Source organism: Chrysemys picta, chromosome 1 (assembly GCF_011386835.1).
Source record: "Chrysemys picta bellii isolate R12L10 chromosome 1, ASM1138683v2, whole genome shotgun sequence".
NCBI classification, from domain to species: Eukaryota; Metazoa; Chordata; order Testudines; family Emydidae; genus Chrysemys; species Chrysemys picta.
Window position 1 is genome coordinate 342,666,362 of NC_088791.1, and position 16,926 is coordinate 342,683,287.

The window sequence follows — 16,926 nt, forward strand, 5'->3', positions numbered from 1 at the left end:
CCGGGGGGAAATGATTGATGCAGTGCCATGCTCCTTAAGTCCCTTGCGCACATACACACCCCCCCCCCCCCCCCCAAAAAAAACCCAATCCATTGTGGCTGCCAGGTAGCACAGAATGAGAATCTGGGGAGCTTGGATGCTCTGATAAGCGGCTATAGAACAGTGGCACCTGTTTACTCAGCAGATCTGCTTCAGAGCCAGATTTGCTGAGCTCAAGGATAAAAATATTTGTTAATCCTGCCGAACCAGCTGGAGGCTGTTCCCACCTGTACATCCCCAGCAGTGCTGTGAGGTTCCAAGCAGGGCTTCCATAGGTGGCATTGCCGTTCAAAAATCACCAGTCAGGTTTAAAAAAAAACAAACAAAAATCATGATATTTAATAAAACCAACCCAAACTCTGGGTTTTTCTTTGCCTCCTGGCTGTGTGCGGGGTTTGTTGCTTTAATTTATTTTATTGTTTTAAAGGAAAGCTGAAATTTAAACATCCCACTCCAGAAGCTGGGGCTTGAAGGAAAGCCCCAAATACTGGATTGTGAGACTCGCCATAAAATCCCAAGAGTTGGCAACACTGCGGGGGGACACAGGGAATAGTCTGAAGGCGACAGGGCTGCCCCACTGTTTCTAGAGAGGCAATCTCCTGCCTCTAAGGCGATGGTTACGCTACAGACCTTACAGTGGTGCCGCTGTAAGGTCTCCTGTGTCGTGCTGGTGGAGCTGGAGCAAGCTTGTAGGCCAATTTAGGAAGTGACTGAGCCCCGGATCTGGCGGGCGGCGTTTCTGGGGATAGTAGCACATGCTGAGCTGTACAGCAAGAAGTCAAAGGGCAATTATTGCCCTGCGGCAGCAGGGTTCCCTGGCATGGAATTTATAGAAGAAATATGGGAAACAGCTAGACATGGTCATTTTTACAAGACTCTGGAAGGAGTGTGTGTGTGTGTGTGTGTGTGTGTGTGATATCTCACCCGCAGCCACTCAAAGCTTCAGCTACGCTCTGTTTTGAAGCAATCTCCTAAAGATGCAGCACAATCTCTGGATGAAATCCTGGCTGCCTAGCTGTTTCTGAGGAAGGCCTTCAGCCTCTGTTACAGGTGCTGATGCAGAAAAAGGGCAGAACCCGGCTCTTAAGTCCCAGGTTGAGTTTGTGGCGCTATCAGAAAGAGGGAAAAAATGTATTATTTGGAGGGGGAGGTGAGTTCTGTGGCCTGTGCCAGAGGAGGTCAGACTAGATCACAATGGCCCTTTTGGGCTGTGGAGTCTATGAATCTACTTGCAAACTGGGCACATTTGAACTGGAGTAGCTGGAATCTAAAGATATGTGAGCTTTAGTCTGATCCCTATGAGTAAAACTGCTTTGAACTTTTGGGGGGGGGGATGCTGAATGGGACAGCTGGATTGAGTATCTTGCTACTGGCAGTGGCTGATGCATAGCTCTTTGCAGGAATGGACTCATTCCTCTACCTTTTCTCCCCACCTGCTTCCCATACACACATGAGCAACTCCTAATGAAGCACGAAGCCTGATGACACACTTAGTTAAATTCTGCCTTCAGCCAAATGCCCGCACTTCAGCGGTTGTTGCATGGGTGTAACGGAGAGCCTGTTTCTGTGAAAGTGATCATTGGTTGCGTATCTCTTCATTACTCTTTGGCTCTTACATTCCGCATCTGTCATCGGAGCGTAACAAAGTTATTCAGAGGCCCAATTCTGCAATCCCAATGGGGTGTCCTCGTCTTACAGACTTTGTGGGGAATGACACTGTGGCAATATGGAGGTAGGATTTCAAGAGGTTGAAATTTCTTGATCAAAACAGCTTTTTGTAGATAGAAAAAAATCAAAATTTCAGTAAATCTGTAAAGCTTTTAGTACATTTTTCATCTTAGGATTTTTAAAAAAAAATTATTGGGAGGAAAAAACTCTCTTCCCTCCCCCACCCCATTATCAGTGGGGGAAAAAATGTTTCGTGTTGAATCTCATCTTCAGTTTTAAAAGAGATTTGGTGTTCAAACACACCATTTTTCATATTCAGTTCTTGAAAACTGAATTTTTCAGCGTCTGGCTTTGGTTTTAGTTGAATAAACCTTTTATGAGCAGTTCTGACAAATATTAAAATTTTCCTGTGGAAAAATTGGCTTTTTTTTTTTTTTCCAACCAGCTAATCTGTGAGACGGTAGCAGTTCTGGGAATAGAACCGGCATTTCTACTCACAGGTCCTTGCTCTGCCTGCTAGATAAACTTCCATAAATAAAACAAGCCTTTTGTGCTTAACTTTGCTGGTGAAGTTCAGATGTCTAGAGCATTTTCAGGCATCCATCCATAAGCGCTCTCTCTTGCTCAACTTACTCCTCGCTAGATTGAGGTGAAACTGGTTTGTGGGTTTTCTTTCACAGTCAAACCCTCATCTCTTCCTGTTCAATCCTCTCACAATTCTGCGTTAGACATGAGGTGTCAGTCTGGTGCTCAGGAACTGCTCTAAATGAAGCTCTGCCAGGACTCTGGTGCAGTGGTTCTTCTCCCCCCCCCCCCCCCCCTGGCACACGTGCACTAGAACGAGAAACCTGCTTAGCTTTGGCGCTTCCTGGGTCCGACCTCCATACACAGGTATGTGTGTATATATATCTCCTCAATATATGTTCCATTCTACATGCATCCGAAGAAGTGGGCTGTAGTCCACGAAAGCTTATGCTCTAATAAATTTGTTAGTCTCTAAGGTGCCACAAGTACTCCTGTTCTTCTTTTTGCGGATACAGACTAACACGGCTGCTACTCTGAAACCTGTCTAAATGCTTGAGTAATACATAGGGGAAACTGAGGCACACAGTATTCAGAGAAAACGTTAAAAACATTTCCACTTTGTCACGGTGGGTCAGCACAGTTCTCTGGGAGTATACTGCCTTTAAAGGAAAGCACAAATAGGGTGACAAGTAATTGAGAGACTTGGGAACAACCTATAATGCAGCCATGGCCGAACTGTGGCTTGTGAGCCACATGTGGCTCTTTTACAATTAAGTGCGGCTCCTGGTGCCCTCCCCCTCCCCCGCACCCCTCTCCATTCTCTACCTACAAGACTGGGTGGGGGAGCTCAGGGCTTCTGTCCATTGAGGTCAACTTCTATTGTGCGGTTCTCACTCTTCTGCCTTCGCTTCCTTTCCCCTTCCCAAAAGGACTGATGAGGAAAAGCAAAGAAATCTATTGTAATATTGATGTGATGCGTCATATGCAGTAAAGTGCTTTCATTCTGCTTCGAGTGCCAATCCCTGAGTCATGCTGTGTAGTGGGGTTTTTATATAAAAAAAAGTGGGTAAACTAACCTAGGCTGAACTCCGTATTCCCCAAATGAGAAGTGGGTAAACTCTGTTTACCTTCAACTATACTACTGCTTAGGTGGCAGATAAAGTCCACTTTCTATTTAGCTAGATTTACCATAACCTCATGCTGTTCAATCTCAGGAAGCAGGGCTTCAAGAAACCTCCGGGCTTCGTTTAAAGTCACAAAAGCAGGATGCTTTAAATCTAGGCTGACACCCAGGTAGCATTTATGATTCTAATGAATGGTAGGAGGGAAAACAGCACATCAAGACAATGGATTTCAAGAACGCAAACTTTAGCAAACTCAGGGAGTTGGTAGGAAAGATCCTGTGGGAAGCAAGTCTAAAAGGAAAAACAATTGAAGACCGTTGGCAGTTTTTCAGAGACCTTATTAAGGGCACAAGAAGGGAAAAAAACCCACTGCATACAAAAGATAAGCAGCATGGCAAGAGACCACCCTGGCTTAACCAGGAGATTTTTTTCAATGATCTGAAACTCGAGAGTCCTACAAAAAGTTGTAATTTGACCTAGTTTCCAAGGATGAATATAAACAAACACGAGTATGTAGGGACAAAATTAGAAAGGCCAAGGCACAAACAGGATTAAACTAGCTAGAGACTTAAAGGGTAACAAGACAACATTCTATAAATACGTTAGAAAGGAAGACCAAGGACAGGGTGGGCCCATTACTTGGGGGAGGAGGGGAAACAGTAACAGAAAATATTGGAAGTGGCAGAAATGTTAAATGACTCTTTTTTTTTTTTTTTTTTTTTTGTTAGCGCTTGGAGGTCTAACACAGTGAATGCCGGTGAAAACGAGGTAGGATCAGAGGCTAAAATAGGGCAAGAGCAAGTTAAAAATTACTTAAACAAGTTTAGATGTCTTCAAGTGACCAGGGCCTGACAAAATACATCCTAGAATACTCAAGGAGCTGGCTGAGGAGATATGAGCCATTAGCCATTATCTTTGAAACGTCATGGAAGACAGGAGAGATACCAGTGGACTAGAAAAGGGGAAGGATAGTACTCATCTATAGAAAGGGAAATAAGGGCAACCCGGGTTATTAGACAAGTCAGCTTAACTTCAGTATGCAGAAAGATAGTTAAACAATTTGCAAACACCTATCGATAACAAGGTGATAAGTAGCAGTCAGCATGGATTTGTCAAGAACAAATCCTGTCAAATCAACCTGATAGCTTTTTTTGACAGGGTAACAAGCCTTGTGGCTTAGGGGGGGAAGCAGTAGATGTGGTATAGCTTGTCTTTAGCAGAGCTTTTGATACTGTCTCCCATGACCGTCCTGTAAACAAGCTAGGGAAAAGCAATCTAGATGGAGCTACTATAGGTGGGTGCATAACTGGTTGGAAAACTGTTTGGACTGTAGCCCACGAAAGCTTATGCTCAAATAAATTTGTTAGGGCTTGTCTATACTTACGTGCTGGTTCGGCAGCAGGCAATCGAACTTCTGGGTTTGATTTATCACGTCTTGTCTGGACACGATAAATCGAACCCAGAAGTGCTCGCCGTCGACTCCGGTAATCCTGCTCGGCGAGAGGAGTACGCGGAGTCGACGGGGGAGCCTGCCTGCCGCATCTGGACCACGGTAAGTTCGAACTAAGGTCTGTCGACTTCAGCTACGTTATTCACATAGCTGAAGTTGCGTACCTTAGTTCGAATTGGGGGGTTAGTGTAGACCAGGCCTTAGTCTCTAAGGTGCCACAGGTACTCCTGTTCTTTTTGTTCCCAGAGAGTAGTTATCAGTGGTTCAATCATGCTAAAAGCGCATATTGAGTGGGGACCCACAGGGATCAGTTCTGGGTCTGGTTCTGTTCAATATCTTCACCAATGATTTAGATAATGGCATACAGAATACATGTATAAAGTTTGCGGATGATACCAAGCTGGGAGGGGTTGCAAGTGCTATGGAGGGTAGGATTATAAATCAAAATGATCTGGACAAACTGGAGAAATGATCTGAAGTAAATCAGATGAAATTCAGTAAGGACAAATGCAGAGTGTTCCTTCCTAAGGCCTGGTCCACACTAACCCCCCACTTTGAACTAAGATATGCAACTTCAGCTACGTGAATAACGTAGCTGAAGTCGCAGTACCTTAGTTCGAACTTACCACGGATCCAGACCCGGCAGGCAGGCTCCCCCCTCGACTCCGCGTACTCCTCTCGCGGAGCAGGAGTACCGGCGTCGACGGCGAGCACTTCCGGGATCGATTTATCGCGTCCAGACAAGACGCGATAAATCGAACCCAGAAGATCGATTGCTTACCGTCGGACCTGGAGGTAAGTATAGACGTACCCTAAGTGGAGTAATCTATTGCACATATACAGAATGGGAAATGACTGCCTAGGAAGGAGTACTGCGGAAAGGGATCTGGGGGTCGTAGTGGATCACAAGCTAAATAAGTCCAAAAAAAAGCAAACATCATTCTAGGATGTATTAGCTTAGCAGGAGTGTTGTAAGCATGACACATGAAGTAATTCTTCCGCTCTACTCTGTGCTGATTAGGCCTCAGCTGGAGTATTGTGTCTAGTTCTGGGCACAACATTTCAGGAAAGATGTGGATAAATTTGAGAGTCCAGAGAAGAGCAACAAAACTGATTAGGGGTCTAGAAAACATGACTTATGAGGGAAGATTGAAAAAAATGGGTCTATTTAGTCTGGAGAAGAGAAGACTGAGGGACATAACAGTTTTCAAGTACATAAAAGGTTGTTACAAGGAGGAAGGAGAAATTGTTCTCTTTAACCTCTGAGGATAGGACAAAAAACAATGGGTTTAAATTGCAGCAAGGGCAGTTTAGGTTGGACATTAGGAAAAACTTCCTAACTGTCAGGGTGGTTAAGCACTGGAATAAATTGCCTAGGGAGGTTGTAGAATCTGTCATTGCAGATTTTTAAGAGCAGGTTAGACAAACCCGTCAGGGATAGTCTAGACAATACTTAGTCCTGCCATGGGACTGGACTAGATGACCTCTAGAGGTCCCTTCCAGTCCTATGATTCTATGACTGACTAGATAAAATCCCTCCCTGGAGGTGTAATCTCATTGGAGCCAGTGTTACACCAGGGATAGATTTGACCAGTATTGGTAGCTCCCCTGATTGTGTGTAGCTGTGGCATATACAGCAGTGCATCTGAGACTGCCTTCTGTATGCTGCATCTAAGGTAGTCAGACCACTGTACCTGTCTAGCAGGTGCTTCCTGTGAATGAGTCTCTTCCACAAGGACATCGTAGTACTCCTGCCTTTCCTCTAATCTAAAATGAATTGCTGAGGCTGAAAATACCTGTCTTGGGGGTGGGGGACTAGAAACAAGGCCAGGAGCCAAATTCTTCCACTAGATAAGTACATGCAACTCTCACCAATTCTAGGGTTACCATATTTCAGCGAGCAAAAAAGAGGACGGGAGGAGCCCCGCCCTAGCCCCGCCCCTGCCCCTCCCACTTCCCGCCCCCCCTGACCTCCCAACCCTCCCCCCGTTCCTTGTCCCCTGACTACCCCCTCCTGGGACCCCTGCCCCTAACTGCCCCCCAGGACTATCTAAGCCTCCCTGCCTCTTGTCCCCTGACTGCCCCAACCTTTATCCACACCCCCACCCCCAGACAGACCCCTGGGACTCCCACGCCCCATCCAACCACTCCCCACCCCCTGACAGCCCCCCCCAGAACTCCCAACCCATCTAAACCCCTCTGCTCCCTGTCCCCTGACTGCTCCGATCCCTCTCCGCACTCCTGCCCCCTGACAGCCCCCCCCAGAACTCCCAACCCATCTAAACCCCTCTGCTCCCTGTCCCCTGACTGCTCCGATCCCTCTCCCCACTCCTGCCCCCTGACAGCTCCCCCCCAGAACTCCCAGCCCCCCACCCCCCCGCTCCTTGTCCCCTGACTGCCCCCTCCTGGGACCCCCCCCCCCAACTGCCCACCAGGACCCTACCCCCTACCTGTACCCTGACTGCCCAAAACTTTCTCCACTCTCCCCAAAAAGCCCCCCCCCGTTTCTTGACTGCCCCCTCCAGAACCTCCCTGCCCCTTCTCCTGCCCCCCTTACCCTGCTGCTCAGAACAGGGTGTTGGGCTCTGTGCGAGCCCGGACACGTGGCTAAGCTCCCCAGCACAACAAAACCCGGTCCCTGGCCTTGCACAACAAAACCCGGTCCCTGGTCCGGACCGGGTTGCAGGGGAGAGCTGCCCTTGTATCAGCACAAAGTGCTCTCGCTCCCGTTTTGCTACACTGCATGGCAGAAACCGCTCCCAGTTGCAAAAGGGGAGGGCTGCACTTTGTGCTGAGACACTTGCTCAGAATGCAGGGCGGAGCTCCTCTCCAGCTGCTCTGGAGTCCAGCCCGGGACTTTCCTGCAGCCCTCGCAGCCGCTCGCTCTGCTGTGCCGGGGGAGGGGGAAATCCCGGACATTGTGAGTGCTTTACAAATTCCCCCCGGACGCTATTTTTAGCACAAAAAGGAGGACATGTCCGGGTAAATCCGGACGAATGGTAACCCTAACCAATTCCAATTATGAATTGTCTGTACAGCACAATGGGGCCATGATTGGTATTGCTATTGGCATTGCCGTGACACTAATAAAGTGCAAATCTGAGGGCAGACTATTTGCTCAGGGTAGGCGATCCCTGTCGATAGTGCTGCCTGACTCCTGGGTTTCTATAAATGACAAAAAGAAGAACAGGAGGACTTGTGGCACCTTAGAGACTAACAAATTTATTAGAGCATAAGCTTTCGTGGACTACAGCCCACTTCTTCGGATGCATATAGAATGGAACATATATTGAGGAGATATATATACACACATACAGAGAGCATAAACAGGTGGGAGTTGTCTTACCACCTCTGAGAGGCCAATTAATTAAGAGAAAAAAAACTTTTGAAGTGATAATCAAGCTAGCCGAGTACAGACAGACAGTTAGATAACAAGTGTGAGAATACTTACAAGGGGAGATAGATTTAATGTTTGTAATGGCTCAACCATTCCCAGTCCTTATTTAAACCGGAGTTGATTGTGTCTAGTTTGCATATCAATTCTAGCTCAGCAGTTTCTCGTCCACACATCGACCTCCCCATCTGTGCTCCCTGCCTACCAATCTGACCTCCGTTTCCCTGGCTTAGTTTTGCCAGAGCGAACAACTGAGCTCCAGACTCCTGGAGCAGCTACAGGCCAGTCAGACCAGCCTTCTGTGAGGTGGGCTGACGAGAGACCATCAGAATAGGTCACATGCAGCCTAAGCCGAACCAGACACCCTGCCTCTAAGAGCTGGAGGGTCTCCTTGCATTAGCTTGTGCCACCAGTCCCCTCTTGTCTGAGTCTCTAGCCTCTGCCAAGCCTGCCTGCAAATTCAGAAAGATTGAGCAGGGAACACCTGATGAGCAGAATTTCTGGGGCCAGTAGCAGATGCTGAGCAAGAGGTCGGAAGCCACGTGACTCTAACCATCCAGGAAAGTGCAGTTATAGCTCTGAGATGGGACTGAGAGGCAGCACAGTCACTTTCCTGGGGTGAAATTTAGAGGTGAAATAAGGGAAATGGCTTGACGTGGGCATCTTTACAAGGTACTGGAAGCGTGTGACCTTGCTAGCGGCCAATCACAAAGCTTCAGCTGTGCTCAGCGTTCTGAAGCAAACCTCCTCAAGATGCAGTGAAATCTTGGCCCTGTTGAAGTCAATGGCAAAACTCCCGTTTGACTTTGAAGCCAACTGGCTTCTGTCCCCTGCTTGTGCCTCCTTTGCCCCTGGCTCCAATCTTAATCCCCGTGGCGCTCCAGAGAACTCTTTACAGCAACACGCAGTCCCACAATGCACTGCTAGCAATGAAATAATGCCTTGTAATGTAACGTTTGACAGACGGATTCACCAAATCAATCCTATTAAATGAGTGCAGGTCTCTGGGCATTTAATTGCGGGCTCTGTAGAGACAATTAACGTCTAATGCATCATTCTTTAAAATCGTTCTAAGGCCAGGCTCGCTTTAACTGCATCAAGCTCCTTACGCGTCAGTCCGCATGGAAGTCCTTGCTGGTGGCTTTGGAAACTAGACGTGAGGCTTTCTAAAGCTGCAGCCCTGCAGGGAGAGGCTGGAGAACTTTGTAGGAGAAATTTCTGGACTAGCAAGGCAAACCAGGCATATGACTGTCCAGTGGAACTGCTTTCCCCCTTGTCTCTCTTCTTCCCTGCCCATTTTGATGGAGGTTTTCTGTTCTACAAGGCATGATAAGAATGGGGGTCTGTAACTACCCAGATATGTCGGGGGGGGGGGGGGGGGGGAGGGAAGAGGCAGGTTTTAAATATAGGACCAATCTGTAAATCTAGCGCTGCTGACATAAGTGGGCACAGATCCATTGAGGCTGATAGTTATGGCCCGTGATTTTCCCACTTAGGTTCCAGGGCTGCTGTACATCACTGGCAACCCTTCCAGACTCTGCTGCAGGGCACAGACCCAAAGGCAAGGGGACGCGTGCTGTTGGAGGAAGCCTGTCTGGTTGTGGGTTTCTTTCCTTTAACTAACCCCAGGTTTCTAAGGCTTCTCGTCGGCTCCCCATAACTTTCAGGGATAAGCAGGACAGCAGGCCTGTGTGTGGGCTGGAGGTAAATCCGGGTTTGTAATGAGGGTGCCAAGGTGCATCCATCCTGCTGGATACTGAACTAGCCACGGAGGAAGGCTGACTCACCGTGACCCTCCTGTTCCTTGTCCCAGCAGGTTCGTTCCGTGGCTTGTTGCCGTCGTCAGCCCTCAGGATGAAGAGGAACCTGGTCTGCTGGTCGCTCGTTGTCTTCCTCGCAGTGAGTACAATATCATCCTGTGTGCGTTCTGGTCAGCATGGCCCAGGCCGGCTGCACCCCATCGCACACAAGCATGGAGCAGTGGTTTAAAGCGGTGGCTGTGAATGCTCAAGTATCCCCCAGGCCGTGGAGAGCGGGGGTGAGGGGGGAGTCGTCTGTAATGGAGAGTCAGGCAGGCTGCAGGGGAGAAAGCTCTTGTGTTGAGCGGGGTGAGGCTGGGTGAAGAGGCAGAGAGGAAGTTGATATTGGAGGATGGGAGTGGAGAAGGCCAGGAGAGAGGCTGGGGTAAGCCGATGGAGGGGACTAAACCCAGGCAACCGAGCAAGAGTGACCATAAAACCAAGCTGCAGTGTATCTCGGCACCACATGTTCTGCCGTCTGCTTTCCCAGCCTGAAGCCACACGGATGGGCACGTGCCACCACACAGAGCCCTGCTGAAGTCAGCTAGCCTGTATACAGGCACCCAGGGCCACCCACACCAATCTGACAGCAGCCTCTGGGCTTCTAACTGTACAGTCTCTGGGCAGGGAGCTCTTCTCCTTACTAGTCTGATCCTACCCAGAGTTCTCTTCTTCACCGCCTTCCAGCCTCTGGGCTCCCTCTAGGCAGCCTAGCCACATGGTCTTTTCCAGCAGTGTCCTAATTCCGCCTGCATCATACCAAGTCCCCCAGACCCGCAGCTCCTGCCCCAGAGCCGAAGGGGTTGTGGTCATGCCCACTCACTGCCCGTCTCCTCTCTTGGAGGCACGCAACGCCCTGGTTCCGTTATCAATACTCAAGTGGTAGCGTGATTATAAATGAGCGTTGATGCTTATCACGTGACTGCTCTGACACGGCTGGTTCAGGAGCGATTCCTCCCTGCCCTGGCTGTGAAGCCACTTCAGAGACCCTCTGCTAAGAGATAATGGTGGGGATCTAGCAGGCTGTGCTTCTGTAATAGGCCTTCAGCCTCCCTCATGCTCTCCCCAGCCTCCTCTTACTAAATACTGGACATTGCTAGAAAAGGTCACACTGGAGCATCCGAAGACTGAGACTTTTATCTTTGGCTGTGGCTGCAGGGAAGCAGCAGGGGTGTGTGTGTGGGGAGGGGGGGGAGGAAATGCAAGAGAAATGAGGCTAAAATAATCTGTTTTAGCTGCCCCTGGAGACCACCCAAAATAAGACTCTGCCCCTTGCTTCCTTAGGGTGAAGCCTGGCAGGGCTGGGAAATTGGCTGGGAAGGAGGCTTGTGCGGGGCCAGTGGTGCTGAGGGAGAATCGCACAGATCCCCTGGCTCTGTGGGTGGGTTTGTTTTTTTGTTTTTTTTAGGCATGCTGCAGGACAGGAAGGCCTAGAGCAGGGGGCTGCTGCTCTCCTCAGCATGGTTAGGGAAGTGTGCGTGTAGTCCATTGTAACCCCCTCCTCGACCCCACCCCCCCGTGCCCAACGTGCTGCCTGGACACAGGACCTGGCGGGGTTCAGTCTGGACTTAGGGGGGCTGGAGCTGGATGCCCCTAGGGAGGAGGCCATGCCAAGGAGTGTGAGTGTGTGTGTGTGTGTGTGAGGCAGCTGCTGGTGCAAGGGGGCCCCTCCTTGTCTGGCTGTCGCAGCCTGTCTGGGCGCTGTGGGAGCCGTGTTGCGGGAGGGTGCTGTGCCCAGGCCGGAAGGAGGGCAGCTGTGATGTGGGGAAAGGGGGTGTTTGGTTGAGAGGGAAATAACAGGCATTTTACTTCAGAAGTCAAAGGGTTAATCCCCCCGCTCCCCACACAAACACTCTTCCCCCGCCTTGCTGCTTGAAATACACAGCAGGGGAGGCCTGGAAAAGCAGGGAGCTGCCATGCTGGGCACCAGAAGGCTGTGGGCCCAGGTCTGTCCTGGCCCGAGAGCTAGGGGTGAAAGGAACTTAAAGGACTTGCTGGTACTCCGGAGTCCTGAGGAGGGGCGTGGCCTCCACTGGAAGAGGCAGGGCCTTTAAACCCCAAGGCCCTTTAAATCAGGATTTAAAGGGCCCGGGGCTAGGGCTGTGGTAGCAGCAGCTGGGAGCCCCAAGCCCTTTAAATCACCCCCTGAGCTCCCAGCTGCAGAGGTGTCTGGGAGCCCTGGGGTTTGGGGGTGATTTAAAGGGGGCGATTTAAAGGGCCCGGGGCTCCGGCTGCCGCTACCCTCCAGAGCCCTTTAAATTGTCTCTGGAGCCCTGCTGCTGGAGCCCTGGGGTGGCGGTGGCGGCAGGTCTTCAGTAGCTATTTAAAGGGCCCGGGGTGCTAGAGGCAGCAGGAGCCCCGAACCCTTTCAATAGCTACCAGAGCCCTGCTACCGCTACCCCAGGACTCCGGCAGGCTCTGGGGGCTATTTAAAGGGCCCGGGCCCTTTAAATTGTCCCTGGAGCCCTGGGGTAGTGGCAGTGGGGCTCTAGCGGCGATTTAAAGGGCCCAGGGCGGTAGCGGCGGCAGGAGCCCTGGGCCCTTTAAATCACCACTCAAGCGCCGCTGCCGTTCCCCCAGGGCTCTCCAGCGGGGCTCTGGTGGCAGTTTAAAGGGCCCTGGGCTACAGCTTTAAATGGCTGCCTCAGGAAGCCAGTCCACCCCAGTATGGTGCACCAGCTCTTGCCGGCAGGGGTGGCAGGTTTGTAGAAATTTTAGTGGTGCCCAGAACCTGCCCCTGCCCAAACTCTGCTCCACCCCCCCACCTGCCCAAGGCTCTGGGAGGGAGTTTGGGTGGGGGAGGAGGTCTGGGATGCAGGCCCTGGGCTGGGGCAGAGGACAGGGGTGCAGGTTCTGGGAGGGAGTTTGGGGATAAGAGGGGGGTGCGGAGGGAGGGGGTGCAGGGGTGAGGCTGGGATGAGGGGTTTGTGTGGGAGGGGACTCAGGGCTGAGGCAAAGGGTTAGGGTGCATTGGCATGAGGGCTCTGTCTGGGGCTGGAGATGAGGGGTTTGGGGTGTTGGAGAGGCTCAGGGCTAGGACAGAAGGATGAGGGCTCTGGCTGGGGGTGTGGACTCTAGGGTGGGGCAGGGCTGGGGATGAATTTGGGGTGCAAGTAGGCTGCCCTGGTACTGGAGAGGAGGACTCCCCTCCTCCTCCCGCCCTCTCCCTGCTGGCAGCAGCGAGCTCTGGGGTAGGGACCCTCTTCTCCCCCCATGGCAGCATACTCACCCCCCCACTGTCACTGCACGTGCTCCTAGGGCCCCTCTCAGGTCCAGGAATCCCCCTCGCCTCCCCTGTGGTGGGTGCCATGCTGGGGGGGGGGGGCTGCCATCACATGTGTGCCTCCTCCCCTGCTGCTGCCCCTCACTGTAGCCTCACTGGGGGTGGGGGATGGGGGTGCCCTTTGCCCAGCATGCGGCAAGAGCAGTGACTGCGGGCGGGGGGGGGGGGGGGGTGGCTGTACTGGTGGAGGGTCCCACCGGAAAATGAAAGGGTCTGAGGGGGAAGGGCAGCCTGTCCTGGCAGTAGTTGGGGGGGAGGGCAGCACTAGGACCCTGCGGTGGCAGTTAATGCAGGCAGGCAGCATGGAGCTTCAGGGGAGAGAGACTGGAAGGGAGGTGTATGAGGGGCAGCAAAGGGAGGCCACCCACACTCAGGGGTCAGCAGGTGGGCCCAGGCGGGAGACCCGGCCCCAAACATTCGTGGAACCAGGGCCCCGGACCCTCAATATTGCTGGAGTCGGAGAGGGGGAGAGTGCTCCATTTTCTTGCCAGTAGCTACTGCACTTTTTCTTACCGGTCCTCTGTACCGGCTTACTTTCACCTCTGCCGAGAGCCCTTATCCCTGAGCTCATCTCCCCATCCAGTAGACGCGGAGGCAGAGCTCGGCATCGGGTTTGCTGCGATATCTATAAATCGATGTGGCGGCTCCGGCTCGATCCCTTTAAAAGCTGTGGACAGAGGGTCCCATTGGCCTGCCGCTCCACTCACTCATCTGCCCTGAGGCACTGCTGAGGGACAGGAAGGGGCGGCCATTACCCTGGTTATGGCTGGCCTGCTGCCCCAAGGCGCATCCTGTGGACAAAGTGGAAGTGCTGAGGGGAATTCCTGACTGTGCTGTGCCCCTTGCCTATCCCTGATTACCCTTGGCTGGGAAGTGATGGCCCTGGGCAAATGCAAAGCATTAGGTCAGAGCTGAGCTGTGCTGGCTGATAAGTACCTGGTCCTGACTGCTGTGGTAAGAGAACAGGTTCCCGAAATCTGCCCTGCTGGTGGGGATAGTTTCATGGCTTGCTGCTCTGTGTACTCTGGCGCTGGGAAGTGTTTCAGACAGCAGAGCCCAGCGTGCTCCACTTGAAAACAGATGCGGTTCCCTGTCTCACTGCTGCAATGTGCTATTCCCATCCTCAGTTACGCTGCGGGAGGAGACCACGTTTGGAGGGTTAAAACAGGGATCAGGGCTGAGGTTTTGGTGTCAGCGGTGTGATTCACTCAGCCCAGATAGTAGCCATTCTATAAAATCAGCTGACCTCTGCTCAGACCAGGCTGGTAGGGCCCATCCAGCTTTGGAACCGACCCAAGAACAGGGGTTCAGATGAGAGGATCTGGGCTTGCCCCATGCTTCCCTCCCTTAGTTATATTAACCTGGCTCTCCACAATGCCTTCCTGGTGAGAATCTCAAAGCACTTTGCAAATTGACAATTAGTTAATAACCAATGACTCCCTGGCTTCTTCCTGAGCTGCTGGGTGGAGACCGGCTATGGTTTTGACCTTTATAGCTTAGTACCCATGATGTAAGAGAGGCTGATTCTCTTCCCAGTGCAGCTGTAATCAATACGGTATGCTCAGGTTGGAGCACCTATATAAGGGAGTTGCTGGCAGGGCATGCTCCTTGCAGCCTTCTTAGTTCTGAAATTCACTCCCTATCTTTGGTCTTCCAGAGCCCATATTTAAAGGGGCACTACAATTTTTTTTTTATTGGCTTTACATTCTTTTTGGCTTCTTTGTCAGGCCTTTTTTATCCCTCATAGTCTGTTTTAGTTTTCTTAATTTTTTTCCCCTTACTTGTTTTAATATATTTTTAACCAAAACCACCTTATCTAGTTTGATTGGAGGATCTTTTGGAGGTTTTTGGAATGTCTGAGCGCTTAGAACACCCTCCTTTAATTAAGGTGCATTTTTAACGGACTTCTTTTCTCCAGAGATTCTGCTAGTCATTTGGAATTAGATAGTTGTAACCCACAGCGCGTTTACTGTCGTCATGGCTAAAACTCCCTTTGCTTTCAGTCTCGTGAGATTAGAACCTAATTTTTGTTTTTTCACTTGCCATAGTTTTCTAAGGTAGAGAAGACCTGAATTTCCTGTTTTTGCGTTTTGTTTTAAGCAAAGAAACTGAATGAAAATCCTTTCAGGCCACCTTCAAAGGTTGTAAAGAAGCCAAACAAGGGCTCAAAGGCCAATTTTGTTCTGTTTTGCATTACCTTTAACTCTCTCTCAGCCGGCATAAATTGCCTCAGCTCTGAGAATCGATAGCAGCTGAGGATCTGGCGTTCTGAGCCTTGACTTGCCCATCTGTCAGTGAGCTACTTACCTGCTGGACAGGAGTTCTCTGCAGGTGCTGCAGAAGCACGCAGCCATGATCAGAACTGAAATGATCTCTTCAGGCTGGCCACTGATGCTGCATGTAACTCTTTTGTGTTTCCCTGAGCTTGGCGTGTGACACTAGCCCGTCCAGTTTCACTTCCTGGTTCTCCTGCACTAGCTATTGTGCTAGAAAGTGTTGCACACCCCTTGCTGGGGATTCCTGAAACTTATCAGCCTGGATTGTGCCTCTCCGTTTAGTGACATGGGGAGGGTCTCTAGCCTAAACTGGGGACCAACGCTTGTGAATGACATCTCCTTTCCATAGGCTATGCCATCCCAGATCAGGCCACTGGGCCGTCCAGCCTCACGTTTCCTGCTCCTAAGAGGAAGGGCTATCCTAACGCTCCTAGCTGCAGTGCTGCAGCTGGGCATAGCAAGGGCGTAGCAATACTGGCATTCAGGAGGCTGGATCTGCTGTATGGGGGGGGAGAACGTAGCTGGAGAACATGAAAGGAGCAAGTGACTAGAGCTGCCTCTTGGAGAAACACAGGGCCAAGCAAATGCCCGCTAGAACAGGCTCGGTGAGTGCTGTCACAAGGCTCCCACCTTCCGATCTATTTCTGTCCAGGGCCGAGTGGTGGCTTCTGAAGTGACCAGTACCGCGCTCGGTCTCGGCAAGAGCCGCTGCCCCCGCTTTTGTGCCGATAAGTAGCCTAAAGCCCTCCTGGTGCTTTGTTTGCTTGTTCAGACGGTGTGCAGGGGTTGCCTGGCAGCGCTTTTATCTGGTAGTGTGGCTGGGAGGGGGAGTTGGCAGGTGGAGGGATTGTTCCTGTTCCTGCCTTGCCCCAGGGTTGTCGGGGACGCCAGCTGTCTGCAGCTCTTCTCTCCGCTTCCCCAGAGGCGGCTGTAGCTACCACATCCCACCTGCAGGGAGTGGGATAGGAGTTTGCCTAGGGATTAGCTTGTGGGAGGCAGACGTAACCCTCACCCTGACTTGATTGGCTCCGTAGTCAGAGGGTGACACAGGCTGCCTATAACCTACCTAAACCAACGCACTTGGGTCTAATGAGCATCTTGCTTTGGCCCTTGGGCTCGGATCCAAGTCAGAATCAGAGCTATCAATGCAGCTGGGCCCTCCCTGTTCAGTGCTAGTGGCTGCTAGTGGGTGGCTGCCAGGGTTAGTAAGTTCCTGCTGGAACCGTATGGCCCCAGCCACTATCCAGCAGAGTCAAGCCCAGCTCTGGGGGCAGAGGGGAGCAGAGAGCCAGTCCCAGGACTGTGTGGCGTAGGCTGTGTGCAGTCAAGTTGAAGCCATGTCATTCCCAGGATGTTCTGCTCCTGAGG

General features: G+C 51.3%; 1 protein-coding gene across 4 annotated transcripts in view; it reads left to right on the top strand.

Moving 5' to 3' along the window:
- The window catches only part of LOC101932303 (RELT TNF receptor), a 75,727-nt gene that overhangs the window by 31,212 nt on the left and 27,589 nt on the right, over positions 1-16,926 (top strand). The window contains exons 2-3 of one of the 4 annotated variants that reach the window (XM_065581784.1): positions 4,085-4,124; positions 10,017-10,099. In XM_065581784.1, the coding sequence (XP_065437856.1) occupies positions 10,055-10,099 (45 nt within the window). In that variant the 5' untranslated portion in view covers positions 4,085-4,124; positions 10,017-10,054. Of the gene's footprint in view, positions 1-4,084; positions 4,125-10,013; positions 10,100-16,926 lie in introns of all 4 variants that reach the window. The other 3 variants (XM_065581785.1, XM_065581786.1, XM_065581783.1) reach the window with 3 other exon arrangements.